Below are 14,126 nucleotides of genomic sequence, written 5' to 3'. Positions count from 1 at the left end.
GAGTGTCATCAGCAGAAGAGGGGAACTTCAAAAGGGATGACTGGATTTCCTGTTGTAATACAATATAAGATGGTTTATTGTGATTATGGCTTAGATAACTTGTGTATAAAGGCTGTTTGCTACTCTTTGATTTTGTTGGGGACCATTCCTCAGATATTTATATAGAGGGAAGATAGTAGTAATAACACAGGTAATCTGCTAAATAAAGTCTCTACTTCTCACAGGGGCATAGGTCTATGAAGCTGAAACCTTCAAGACTGACCCTAAAACGCCTGACCATCTGCCACTCCCAGCAGGCAGATACGCTTCGGAGAGGGCTTGCCAGACACTTTTCAAGCCAAATGCTTTCTTAATCGATAGTTATTTTTTAATTGTTGTTTACAGACCACTTCCTTGTAACAAGCCCTCTCCATACTGTAGCTGAGTCACAATAGTCATGAAGAGGCTTTATGGTTGAAAAGCAAATTGCTCTTCACTTCCATAAGTGGTGTACTTTCACAGTACCACTTAAGCACAGAGTATCATTCTGGTCTCTCAAGTGCATGTGGCTGATGTCTTTATTTTTATTGTCTGAGAAATGTATCTTCTTTTGTCTTTGTGACTGGTTAGTTATTGTACTATTCACCTTCTAACCTGACATTTTTGGTCCTTCCTGACCTCACTGCAGCTTGTTGCCTCCTCGGCAAGCTAAATGGTAAGTATGAGAGCATGCAGGGCTGGGAAGTAGCTTTGTGTGGATTTATCATGTGGAATTTTTGATCGTACTATCCTTCCCAGTGATAAGTTATGTTGTATTCTCAGTATAAATTGGCGTGACTTAAAAGTCGTGGCTTAGAAGATAGTTTGGAATATAAACTTTGTAGCTCTGATTTTTATGTTTTTTGGGTTTGTTTTTTTTTTTTTTCTTTTGTCATGCAGAGGTGCAGCTCTTATTTCACGTTCATCTAAGAAAATGTTCTTGCTGTCCCTTGTCATATTTTATGTAGATAAGTGACAAGCAGGAGGAATGTGTAGGGCCAAAACTTGCTTAAGGCTTGCAACTGGGTGAAAGCAGCTGTGGGCTGGAGTTAGTCATATGGAAAGCCTGCAGGGGGAAGCATGCCCTGCTCTTAGAATAGGGTTTGCAGTCTCCTGCAGGTGCATAAAAGTGAATAAAATAACCAGAAATCAGAAGTAAGCTGAGTGTTAGTATTACCAGGTTGTGTGGAAAAGCTGCTTATGGAAGTATTCATGTAAAGCAAAAATTGGCCAATCTTGCAAGTTCACCAGGGTTCTAGCTGTAGGATGAGAACCAGGCAGCTCATCTTTATGAAGAGAAATTTTTGTCAAAACTGGCTAAACAGGGGAAAGAAAAGTGGAGAATGTTAGTGTTAGCTGTATGTGTCTCAGCTATCACAACTGCTGGCCTTCAAACCAGAACGGTTTGAACAGAGGTCCTCCTGAGCCCAGATCAGAAAGAATTGGAGTTTATTTTTCTGAACTGCTTCAGATGTAAACCAATTCTTATGTCAAAATAAAAAATATAGATTTCTCAACTGAAGCCTATGCAGAGACTAAGGATGTTTCATCCCCAAGGATGGGTAATTCTGATGAGGGCATGGATCAGAACAGTTCTGTTTGGTGACTGAGGGCATAGGCAAGTGTCTGTGTCCTGTACACCCCAGCTTGAATCTTTCTGTCATGAAGAAGTCACAGTTCAGGAGACCCTCAGAGCCTGGCTTTGCTTTGAATGCTTGTCTTTAGTCTTCTCAAATGGATCAAGTTGAGAAGAAACTTCCCACTTTGATCCATCTTCAATGCATCAGGAGACACAACACAAGAAAACAGAGGTTTTAGGGGAATGATATTAAGAAAGGGTGACATGGTATTGCTGGTTGGGGTGCCAGAGGCTTCGATAAAAGGAAACACATTGCAGGGTATCTCCCTGGCTGCTGATGATCTATTTGACGGGAGCTGAAGTCAGAATTGGCAGCACAGGATCTTTAACCTTCAAATTTATGGTCATGGAAGCAGCTGCCCCTTGCGTGGCTCTCTGAAGAGCTTCAAGAGGTGGAGAGCTATAAGAGGAAGGCAAGGCATAAGGCATATCTCAGTGTAGCTCTGAAAGGAAGAGCATGAAATTGTATCTGAGAGAGAAAGCCTGGAGGGTGTTTCTATCCATTTTCATATCAAGCATGGCTATTAAAACAAAATAAATCTTCAATGTTTTGGTTTTCTAATTCAATATAAGCATGTGTAAATCTGATGACCCAGTTCTGTGTAGGTCTGGCTTGGCACAGTCCTAGGAGATGCCGAGTCCACTCAGTGCTGTGAATTTCTTTTGAAATTGAAAATTTCCTAAACATGTTTTGCTCACAAACGAGGACTTCCAGATTTGATTGGAATTGCTGCTAACCATGCAGTCTAGAATGGACCTTTAAACCCAGCTGATGTATGATTCTATACATGATAACTTGACATGAAGAGAACCTGTCTTTCCTCTGCTTATGATTTCCACATGCTTCTGCCATATAATAAAATGCTAGATCTCCATAATTTGTATCAACTGTTCAGAGCAGATGCTGTGCTGTTATTCTGTCTGACATATTCTCTATGCCTGCTGGGTTACTGCCTTTTCCAAGACCTTTGAATTAACCAGGTTTTTGGGTCATCAAGATTATTTAATGTTATTGTCATAAATATTTGTGCAGGACTTGGTCAGTGCTTACATAAGAACAGAAAGACAGTAATTTGTTTTAAGAGGATGTGTGTTTTAATGAACTGCCAGCTGAATGTTAGAAATAAACTGTAAAAAAGTGCTTTTGTGGGACTATTGCAGTTTGTGGGTTGGAAAAAAAAATACTATTGATGTTGTCAGTTATTTAGATTTGTCGGTTACAGCTGTTTAAATTTAAAATTGCTTGAGAGTTCTTTAAAAAGAGGGCTATTTACTTCTAAATAGCTGTGTTGACTTGTTGTCCTGACCTCAAAAGATGAGAAGCTGATCTCTTGCATCTTATTAATCATTTTCTGTTAAATCATGTTATCCTTTGAATTGTTTGTATGCTGAAAATGAGTTTTTATTGTGTTATATTTTACAGTTGATTCTTGTATAAAATTCCTTTTTTTTTTTTTCCCCCCTTAATTTCCGAAGTACTGTGCTCTCAAATACAAACAAGAAACTCAAAATACTAACAATATGAATCTGTTGTTTGGAAATGATGAAGGTTACACATCATCCAATCTGCTGAAATGTGTTAGAAATGAATAAATATTTGGTTTGCCTCTAGCTCTTCTTAGAAGCACTGAAATCAGTATTTTTTTTATTGAAGGAATTTTTGCCAGGTTTCTCAATGAGGGACAATACTACAAATAAGCTAAAATATGGAGGCTGCCAGGGGGTGCTGTGTGCATTCTGTCAAACTTGGGTTGTTTCTTCTAAATATCTTAATTAGCAGAGTATAGTCTCCAAGCTGTTCTTGGAGAGTTGCTGCCATGCCAGACCACAAGCAACAAGCCCCCAAATCCTGTGGTTTTAGGTCATAAAATAGTCTTTAGTATTGTGATGTTACACCGAGTGTGTGTATGATTCTTCATGCTGATACACCACCACAAGAATGTGTCAAGTCGGGGAAGCTTCCCTTCACTCTATCATCTGCTGATGCAAAAGACTTTTGTGCTGATGGGTGGTTCACAGCTGGAGCCAAGGTTTAGTGTGGCTCTGTCTCTTAGTGTCCAAACCCAGCTTTTTATAGACTCCCTAATAAATCAGTCTTTGTTCTTTTGTTGCTCAGATGAGTCTCTAAAACTTTCCCTTATAATCTCTAGGTTTGGTAATCTTACTGCCAGGGTGCTGCTACAGTTGTGCTGTCTGTATGAAGCTCTGCTGAAAAGGAGTCCTAGAAACCATCCCCAATGTTCATGTGCTTTGAGACCTTGGTATGTACAAATGCACTGGAGCGACTAACTGTGATACTCCTTGCCTTTCAGAAAAAGAGCAGAGAGGAGACATGTGGGGAAGGCAGTGGAGTAGAGATCCTGGAGAACAGACCATACATGGATGGACCGGGAGGCAATGGGCAGTATACTCACAAAGTGTACCACATTGGTATGCACATACCCAGCTGGTTTCGGTCAATATTGCCCAAGGCAGCTCTACGAGTCGAAGAGGAATCGTGGAATGCATATCCTTATACAAGGACAAGGTAAAGCCTGGCAAAATGTCCAGAGCTGTTTCCCTACTTTAGAGAGAGCATTTTATGTCACTCTGTGTGGCAGTGGCATCTCTTCCATCTCCAGTAATATCCGTTAGAGAAACTGGGGTCAAGTCCTGAAATTACTACACAGTGCTTAATCTCAGGAACACAAATATTGCCTGGGCTGACCGCATACAGCCTGAAGAATTTGTGGCTGGTTGCTCTAAACTGTGAGCGGTTTTGTCCATCAAAGCATGGGAAGTTGTGAATGGTTTTTGTCTAGTCTTACGTCCTGCACTGCATGTTCTACTTAATGTTGTGGATATCTGCTAGCTTGGTGAAGTTATAAATGTACACAGTGATGGGACAGTTGTCATGTTGAATACTGTGAAGTAAGACAGGATTTATTTGTTCTAGGGGAGAAAGCGTGAGGAGAGAAAAATCTTAATAAATAAATAAATCTGGTGCTTCTTTTCTGAGAACTGTCATTTGGGTAGCAAGTAACAAACCTACATCCTATGGTCTTCACCCTGAGAAGGGAAGAGAGCCAGAGGCTCTGTGGAGCCCTCTGGGACCTCCTTGTTTCAGCTGATTTTGTCTGGGAGGACTTCAGATACCCTGGAATAAATAGCCTTTGTGATAGTTACTCTGGTTTAGAGCATTTACATTTTTTCCAGGTTTAGAAGTCTGATATTGCTGTCATCTTTCATAATAAAAAGGCTTTAATGGAAATTTTGATTTTTATCAAAAATCTAGAAAAGTTTCATAGTTCTGTTTTAGCTGGTCTCTACAAGTATCATTAGTCTGGGGAAAGGTAGGGAGTCAGTGTCTGAGTACAGGCAGTTGCTCATGACTAAATATAGTGGGGCTGTCTGACTTTCAGGTGATTAAAGTCTGTTTTTATCTATTCTCTTGAAATGCCCATGAGACAATCAGTTGGCCAGGAAACCTGGCCCTGCACAGAACTAGTCCATATTTTATTCTGCCATACATTCCAGGCAAGAGCTCTGCATTTCTACTGGTAGAGGTGCAGGTGTCCTTGCATTTAGTATCTGTGTCATAACATAACTTGTTGGTATAGCAGGACCAAAATTTATCTTCTTGCTGAAAGCTTCTCCTTTAAAAACAGCCTGTCCTGATAATAGTATCCTGGAGGAGACATTGTCAAATTAAGTTGCAAGGTTTTTTCAGTGTCTGCAAAATGAGAGGACTTGGTGGTCCCCTCAGGCTTTCTCCTTGCTTGTTGCCAGCTGGGAAGTTGCTTCTTGGTCAGTGTTGGGTGCCCAGTCTCCAATAACTGCATGGGGTGTGCTGGTGTCTTCTCATCTGTAACACCTCATGGGGAGCACACCCCTTTGCTGTGGGCTTGGGGTTTTATTACATCAGAGCTATTCCACTGAAGCCACATGTCCAAGGTGAGCTCCTGTCTTAGGAAGTTATTAAAGAAAATCTCTTTAATCTGTACAGTCAGTATTTTTAGGCATATCTGAGGTAGAACGTGAATGAAGGCTGGCTTGGCTTTAAGACTGATTTTGTACATCTTAGGAAAGCATTTTCTCTCCTTGCCAAGCTGAGCGGGATTACTTTAAGATGCATTGTTCTCGCTTTCAGGTATACGTGTCCTTTTGTGGAGAAGTTCTCTATTGATATCGAGACGTACTACAAAACTGATCCCGGAGAGCATGTCAACGTGTTCAACCTTTCTCCTACAGAAAAAAGACAAACCATTCTAGGTGAATAGTCTTTTTCTTCTAGTACTTCCTTTATTCTTCTGCATTTTTTTTTTATTTTTTTTTTTGCTTGGTATGTACCATCTGCCTGTCCATCCCCCCCCAAACACACACCTGCAGCCCTGTTGGTGTCAGGCTGTGGAGTAGGGTTACATCAAGTAGAGTGAGGACACTTGAGTTCTCTTCTAGGCTTGATGTAAATCACATGGAAATCTTTTGAATTGCCACCTGTAAATTGAAGCCAATTCTTTCCTGTCAAACTTGTGCAGCTCCTAAGAGGAGTAAGACATCTAATGATTTTGGGGATAATAAGTAGAAATAACCATAGAAGAGGAAAATATTGCTGTCTAATTGCACAGCTTCTTTCTGTATATGAAAATCATCCCTATCTGCACTTCTGAAACGTGAAACTGTATTTCATTTCTGCTTCCTCTCCTTTTAGTCTTGCCCTCACGCAAGTTAGCATTTGAGCTTTGCAGATGTCTTTGGAAGATTGGGTTAATGAGACAAATATATATATATAACGAGAACAAGGCAAAAAGGACCATTTTATAAAAAAGGCAGAGAATGTCAAGTGTCATAGCTATTTCTCTGTCTTGCTGTCCATCGTGGTCTGTGGACATGGCATTTGCCAAAGACCTGTCTGTGTGGCAGGAGTGCTGGCAGTTAGAGCCACGCAGGTCGGAAGCATTCCTTGCTCTGAGGCTGCTGAGGCTGAATAAGTGTTAAGCTCGGGCTGACTTCTGGCAGCCCCATGCTGCGCTGGCTGCAGTGGGAGATCTGGGGTGGCTGCTCTGGCTCCCTGAGCCCTGTTGGCATGCAGGACATGGCAGTAACCCTGTGCAATTTTACCTGAGCATTACATGATTTAAACTTCTTTTCTTTTGAACTTCAGTTTGACTGTCCTCATTCATAAGCCTATCTGATTGGGCTTTCAATACTGAACAAGTAGGCTCAAGTCATGCTGCTTCATTGAGAAGTGTCACAAGAGCTGTCGTTTCTTTGGAAGTGCTCTCCTGCCCTTCAATCCAAAATTCAGATGCTTTTGCTGAGGTCTGGGGTGGGGGCTGCAGATCTTTAAAATATGTTCATTCACTCTGCTTCCATTGTAGTTTCCACTTCTCCATTGTCAAAGTGTTAATTAGGACTTGGAAGTTAAACTTTCTGCCTTCCATGGTACATCCGGTCTAACAATGGCATGTGAGGAATCACCAGCAACCTCACTTGATGGACTCCAGAGAGAAGATGTTGAGTTGGTAGTGTCTTTTCCGTAACAGTGCTAAGAAAGGGCAAGTGTATTTAACTGTCTCAGATGAAACAGAGCTGTAGCACAGAGTGATATTAGAAAAGCTGAAAGATGGAATGTGCAAAAAATCTTTTTGGAGCTGAAAAGACCACGTGTGCAGATCTGCCAGAGTGCAGTGGATCTGCAGTCACTGTGGGCAAAAACATCTATTTGGAGCAAAGCGTCTGTTTGCTGCAACTGTGCGAACTAGTTTTTCTTGCAGAGCTGATCACTGCCCAGCAGCGATGTATAAACAATTTAAATATCAGTTGTTTAAGTGTAAGTAAAAAGAAACTAAGTTGCTGTAATGCTTCTGGTACTTACTAAAGCAGAAATAACTCCTGAAAAATGGTATCTTCTTCTTTTGCTCAGAAGAAGGAAATGGCTGACTGTTTCTATTCTTTTTCTATAGATCCTATTGATATTGTTAAAGATCCTATCCCTCCACATGAATACAAAGCTGAGGAGGATCCAAAGTTGTATAAATCAGTGAAGACTAAAAGAGGCCCCCTCTCAGAAGACTGGATTCAAGAGTACAAGAACAACCCTGGGAAATACCCCATCATGTGTGCATATAAACTGTGTAAAGTCGAGTTCAGATACTGGGGGATGCAGTCGAAAATCGAGCGGTTTATCCATGATGTTGGTGAGCATTTATAGTCTTGCAAAATTCACTGCTAACTCCTTAATGTTGTTTCTGAATTCAAACACAAAGGTGAGGTATGTGCAGTTGATTATATCCCACGTCTGTGAAGAGATTCTCCTATCGATTACTCTTTTGCAGAGCTGTGGGTCAGTTCAGAAAAAATTGTGTTATTCTATCACTTATAATCATGGCTTGTATGAATCCAAACCACATGTAGCTACTGAAATGGGTTCAAGTCCTGTGTAGGCAATATCTTCCATTCTCTTTTTTTTTTAGATAAGGATTTGTCTGTTCAACTTTGCCAGATCATTTTCAAAATCTGCCAGTTTTCTTTATTGTGAACAAAATCCTGAAGGGCTGCTCAAAGAAAGCAGCTTCACTTCTGAGTACTAAGTGGTTCCAGAAAACCACTCCCTGGAGTGTTCCTAGTTTCCACCTGCTTGTGACAGGGCTGGTGGATCTCTGTGTGGCCAGACATCTCTGTCCCCAAGGCTGTGGCATTCAAGGCTCCCCACCTCACTGTGCTGTGACCCACCATGGGTCACTGACAGCTCTCAGTTGTGAGTAAATGTGCTGCTTTGATTGATGCATCATTCTTAGGTCAGTGCTTTTTAAGGAGCTATTGTTTATGTCCCAGAAGTAACTAAGTGGAGACGGTGCAGGTAGTAGCAGTGCTGGCAGTAATTTGTTTTCTGCAGAAAATCTATAACACAACTGCTATAGTTTCTGAGCCTTGCCATGAGAGACAGGATCTATGGCCAGGTGTAACACCTAAAGAATGTTTTAAAAATGCATTCCCATCTCAAAGTGCAGAGCTGTGGCTGTCCTGGCAAAGAAAAGGCCAAAGAAAGGCTGTGTAAAGGATGATACCTGCTTTCCGTACACCATAAATCCTCCTACATGACCCCTACATCTATTCTTTCTATATGCAAAGCTTCTTTGAAGTGCCTGATGCTAGCATAAGTCATTTTATAGCTCTTTTCAGTCATACTGTGCTCCTGGGTGCTAATGTGGTAAAAACACTGATAGAGCAGCAGAGATAGTGTGCACCACTCTCTGAATAGTCACCGGTTGCTTTCTTAAAGCTCCTTTGGTTTTACTTTACCCACAGATGGAAGTTTTTACCTGTTATAAACTGTATTACAAGTGGCTCTCTGCAATGAACTCCCTTGATGTTTCAGTGACATGGGTTAATTTAGTGTATACTCCAAAACATGGGGGCAGAATAACAACTGCATTGTATCTGTTAACTGGAAGAGCCACATGCTTCATTTTCATTTGTTCAGAGGTGTTTGGCATAGATTAAACTGTGGTCCCTTAGAAACATTTCTTTTGTGTTTCATGAAAGATTGCCTGCCGTTTTCCTCTTGATTGAGGCTTTGCGGAGAGCTGAGCCAGCTCATTGTCTGCCTTTCAAAAGCCTTTCCACTCTGTTACAATGATGGCAAATACTGTTTTTCAAGGTGGTTAAGATGCATAAAATCAGGGGAGTCTTTAAGGCAAGACAAAGCTGAGTGAAAGCAAAAGCTTTGGGTACCCAGAGATGATGTGTAGCCTTCCCCTGCAATGGCATAGTCATGGGGAAGCCATTAGTGAGCGGGGAAAGTGCCATAGCACATGTGCCAAAGACAGCAAGATATGAGGATGTTTAAGTTGGAAGCATGTGGGCTACAACATGACTGACCAGGCTTATATGCTGTTCCCAGTTTGGGGGTTTCAACTGGTGACTGAAAGCAGATGGAGACCTTTTGTGCATTGTGCAGCCAATGGTGGACCAAGCTCTCAGGCGTCAGAGATGTTCCTGTGGGCCAGCTCGTCCTTGGCGTTTTTCTCTTAGCTCCTCTGTTCCCAGCTTCTGCAAATTTGTTTCTTGGGGAATTAGCATGCTCTGTGCAGGGTTGCCAAGCCGGCAAGAAAACTGAGGCAGAAACCAAGAGCAGGATCCAAACTCTGCCCAAGGAGGAAGCAGTATTTAGTGGTGCAAACTAAAATTAGAGAATGGGTTGAAAGAAGAACATGTCTGAGTTAAGCGATAGATGGATTGTGATATGTAGAAAGGCTACTGAGGGCAGAGAGAGTAACTGGGGGATGGTGTTGAAACGTTCTCAGTCTTACTGAGTGCAACAGCCATTTTTTCTGATGACTAATTGGACAGTTACTCAGTGCTTTGACAGCCTGTGACACAGATTAAAATTGTGGGCTATTAGTCTACTTGGCTGTAATATTTATATGCTTTTTTACTCCTTTCTCATAGAATTTAGGTTTAATTGGACTGACACTGCATAATGTTCTGCTCCCACTTGCTTCCTTGTGGTGCACGTGGGCTATGATTCTTTTGTTGTTAAACAAGTGTGTTGACTGTGTATGGGTTATTGATTATATACTATGGAAAAGTGTGTTCCCATCCCAGTAACTGAAGCTTAGTCTAAACCACTGCATTTTAGGCTAAATATGCCCAAATTGTTGCAGTGATGAAGTGGAATTGGTTTTAAAAAGTTCTTTTGCAGAACTTTGGCTTCACCAAAGCACTCAAATGAGAAAGTTTTATCCAGAAGGGCACTGCCTGTTGGGGCCTGCAGGTAGAGTTTTGTCTTTCAAGGGTAGGCAGGTTGCAGTTAGCATGATGTGGATGTGGCCACAGGCTTTTCTTTGTGAGTGGTCCGAGCAAGGGAGGGTAGGGAAGAAAGCAGATATAACTGCAGGTTGCCTTTGATCAAATACATTCAGACAACCAAAACTGTACTGACAAGGTTATGGGATCTGTTGTGACTATCAGGCAAATAGTGTTGCACAGGAAAAAACAGGCATCCTTTATCTGCTGCCAGGAAATTGTGAGAGTGCATTATAAAATGCTTTGGGATGTTGCCACTGGGAACATAGTTGATGGGTATCTGAATAGTTGCTTTATATGGATAGTTGGGGGGGGTTGGGGCATGATTTGGTGGTGGGGTTTTTGATTTTTTTTTTTGTTTGCATTGGGTTTTTGTTACATTTACTATTTTTACTTCATGTTGAAAAACAAACCCAAAACTATATACAAAAATCTTTTAAAATTCAGCTAGAGAGTCCTCTCTGTGCTGGCTTGTCTCATGGTCATTTACACTTCCTTTTGTAAGATTAAGTTAAACACCACAATCCACAGGCAAATCATTTACAAGTCAGCACCTCATGTATTCAACCAGTCTCTGAGTTGTTGAGGTGGTGAGTTGAAAGGCAAGTGATTTAAATGTTTGCACCCTGCTAGACTCTTCACAGATGATCTTTCTGCACAACGCAGTGGGAAATGTTATAATTAAATCAACACAACAATGACGGGTACTTCTGAACTCAATCTGCGTGTGTACATTTGTGCATGTGTGGCTTCCTTGGTTTTTTGTGGTTTTTTTTTTTTTTTTTTTAAAAAAAAAAAAACAGTGTTATGCGCTCTAGAGAAATAATAGTCTTGTTAACTACTGATATTACTGAAATCAGTAGGCACCTGCATCCTTATAAAAAAATTTGTTCCCATTATTTCTGTTTGACTTCAGTGTTCACCTTACCTGCTGAGACCGTGGAGTTATCCTCCAATTCTGGAAAAGAATGCTCAGATGAGCGTACTGCACACTGAATGGAGAGGGAAAGCCTACTCTAAAATCCTCCCTGATTCTCCTGTGTGGCTCAGTTCTCTCTTCACACCAAAGGCACCTCTTTGTGAGACCACCTCCTGCCCTGCAGTTCTTTCCCACTGCTGGCTTGCTTTGCTCTGTGGGTGAGAAGGGACCACACTCCCACGGCAGCTGGTGGCAGGGGGTATGGAGGAGCATTGCATTGCCTGGACCCTCAGCTCCACTGGCCTTGTTGCGTTCTGTCTGGCCTGGAATAAGGTGACCAGTGGGATGCTGTATGTGACCTGTCCTCCCCAGCCAATTCCCACGACACGGGGGCAGCATGCCACAGGCTTGCAAGGCAAACTGCCAAATGGCCTGCAGCCGGCCATGAGGCATAGCTTGAAAGCACAGTGTGTGGGATTGAGTGTGGGACAGGGACTTCTCAGGCTGAACAGGAGACGTTTGTACCTCCTCTCCTGCCAGAGAGAAAAATGAAAGCGAACTGGACCATGGATGCCTTCAGCACTGTCCTGATGGGCATCTCTGATCTGTTAAAAAGAGAATTGTTCCCAGTTACACTCCGTTTCCTGGGTCTGATCTGACCCCTCCTTTTCACTTTTCAAATAAAAAGCTTGGTTTTCTCTAATATTTTGATTTTAAAATGCTTTAAGACTTGATTATTTTTTTTTTTTTTATTGCACAGGGAGGGAAGCAGTGTCTGAAAAGGTGAGATCAGTCATTTGTAGCTGGATCTGGAATCCATATAGCAGCATGGGGGCACTCAATGTGTCGTAGAATCACAAAATGGGTTGGGTTGGAAGGGACCTTAAAGACCATCTAGTTTCAACCCCCTGACATGACCAGGGACACCTTCCCCCAGCCCAGGGGGCTCCCAGCCCCGTCCAACCTGGCCTTGAACCCTTCCAGGGAGGGGGCACCCTGTGCCAGCACCTCACTGCCTGCACAGGGAAGAATTTCTTCCTTATGTCTAATCTAAATCTGCCCTCTGCCAGTTTAAAACCGTCACCCTTTGTCCTATCCCCCCACTCCCTGATCCAGAGTCCCTCCCCACCTTCCCTGTCCCCCCTTTAAGCCCTGGGAGGCCGCTCGAAGGTCTCCCCAGAGCCTTCTCTTCTCCAGGCTGAACCCCCCCAACTCTCTCAGCCTGGCCTCCCAGGGGAGCTGCTCCAACCCCCTGAGCATCTTCGTGGCCTCCTCTGGCCCTGCTCGAGCAGCTCCATGTCCTTCTGCTGTTGGGGGCCCCCGAGCTGGCCCCAGCACTGCAGGGGGGTCTCCCCAGAGCGGAGCAGAGGGAGGAGAATCCCCTCCCTGGCTCTGCTGCCCACCCTGCTCTGGGTGCAGCCCAGGCACGGCTGTGAGCACACACTGCTGTCCTCTGGGTCTCTGCTGCCTACTGGAAGGCTTCAGCACTGCAGGTGGATAACTAATTCAGTGATGTACTGACTGCTAAAGTTTTCCATCCCTAGCCATGACTTTTATTCTTCTATTTCTTTTGTACCTGGACAGCCTCATTCTCTTCCAGGCTTTCTCCTTGTGTTAAAGAAAGGGAAATGCATCATTGCTGACACATGTCAGGTGAAGGCCAGAGGCTAGGAAATAATCTCAGTCTTTTTGACTTCATAAGTAATCGGGAGTGATAGAGGCACAACAACCACGAAGCCCTGTAATGCCATCCTATTTTCAAAAGAATAAGGCTTTAAGGAAGGGTGATTTGGGATGTCTAATCAAAGTGATGTGAACAGTGCAGATTGGGAGGTCCATGGGTTGGGAGGAAGCAATACAGGTGATTTTTGTCATCTAATGGATGAAGTGAAAGAAGGCGGAGGGGGAACTTCAGGAGACTTTTTTTTTACCCCCCCAGTGGTTTTCATGTTCCCTATGATGTTAGTCCATTGCAACAAAACTATGCGGTCAGTGGCATCTGTGTCTTTATGCAGAGAACTTTGAGGAGTTGGTGCATTGATACATCAAGGCTGGAACCAGGAGCATGAGTGGAGGCAGCTGAATGGAGGAAGTCTTGGGATGAGAGTGAGGGGGTCGTTTGCTTCTGCGTCTGCTCGTAGTCTGTTTTCAAGGTGTTTCGAGCAAGGTAGAAGTGGACAGTGTGGATGTGGAAGTCCAAAGGATGGTTGTGGTGTTGGGGACTGAATTACAGCAAGGGAAACATTTTCTTGGCTTTTAGTATGGATGTGGTGGGAGTTTAATCTTCGTTTTTAAGCTTGACTGATTGTCAATCATAACGGGAGGTGAAGAGGCTAAAACATTTTCCATTAGTTCTGCAAAAAAGTAATCTGTTGGGGGAAATAACTCCAAATCTTGACTAAGGTTGAACAGAATTAAGTTGCTGAGGCCGCTTGTTCTGCCCCCAGAAGGTCACAGTCTTCTGGCTCAAACTTGCCTCTCCTATGTGGAGCTCCCTTCTGAAAGTCAGGCAGAGAAATGCATAAAATATTGATAGATTTAATTTTACTGTGCAAATGAAGTTCAGGTTGAGCTGGTCTGTTGTATTAGCTGCTGATCTCAATGGCTATTTCCTCCTCGCAGGTTGACTTGTGACGGCTGGTAGCATTAAGAACTAACCAAAGAGCAGAGCAGACAGTAAAGTGCCCAGACCTGAAAACAAATAAACATATAAAAATAAGCTTTTTGTATGTTTAAAACCCCCCAAAAAGTAATTGCTGA

General features: G+C 42.7%; 1 protein-coding gene across 7 annotated transcripts in view; it reads left to right on the top strand.

Annotated features, from left to right (window-relative positions):
- Window positions 1-14,126, top strand: part of PITPNM2 (phosphatidylinositol transfer protein membrane associated 2) — a 140,722-nt gene that overhangs the window by 81,769 nt on the left and 44,827 nt on the right. For all 7 annotated transcript variants that reach the window (XM_042805440.1, XM_042805441.1, XM_042805447.1 and 4 more), the window contains exons 4-6: window positions 3,970-4,184; window positions 5,787-5,908; window positions 7,603-7,836. In XM_042805440.1, the coding sequence (XP_042661374.1) occupies window positions 3,970-4,184; window positions 5,787-5,908; window positions 7,603-7,836 (571 nt within the window). The remainder of the gene's footprint in view (window positions 1-3,969; window positions 4,185-5,786; window positions 5,909-7,602; window positions 7,837-14,126) is intronic.

Source organism: Tyto alba, unplaced genomic scaffold (assembly GCF_018691265.1).
Source record: "Tyto alba isolate M040663 unplaced genomic scaffold, T.alba_DEE_v4.0 Super-Scaffold_44, whole genome shotgun sequence".
NCBI lineage: Eukaryota > Metazoa > Chordata > Aves > Strigiformes > Tytonidae > Tyto > Tyto alba.
Note: the sequence above shows the minus strand (reverse complement) of the source record. Positions and strands in the feature narration are given on the sequence as shown.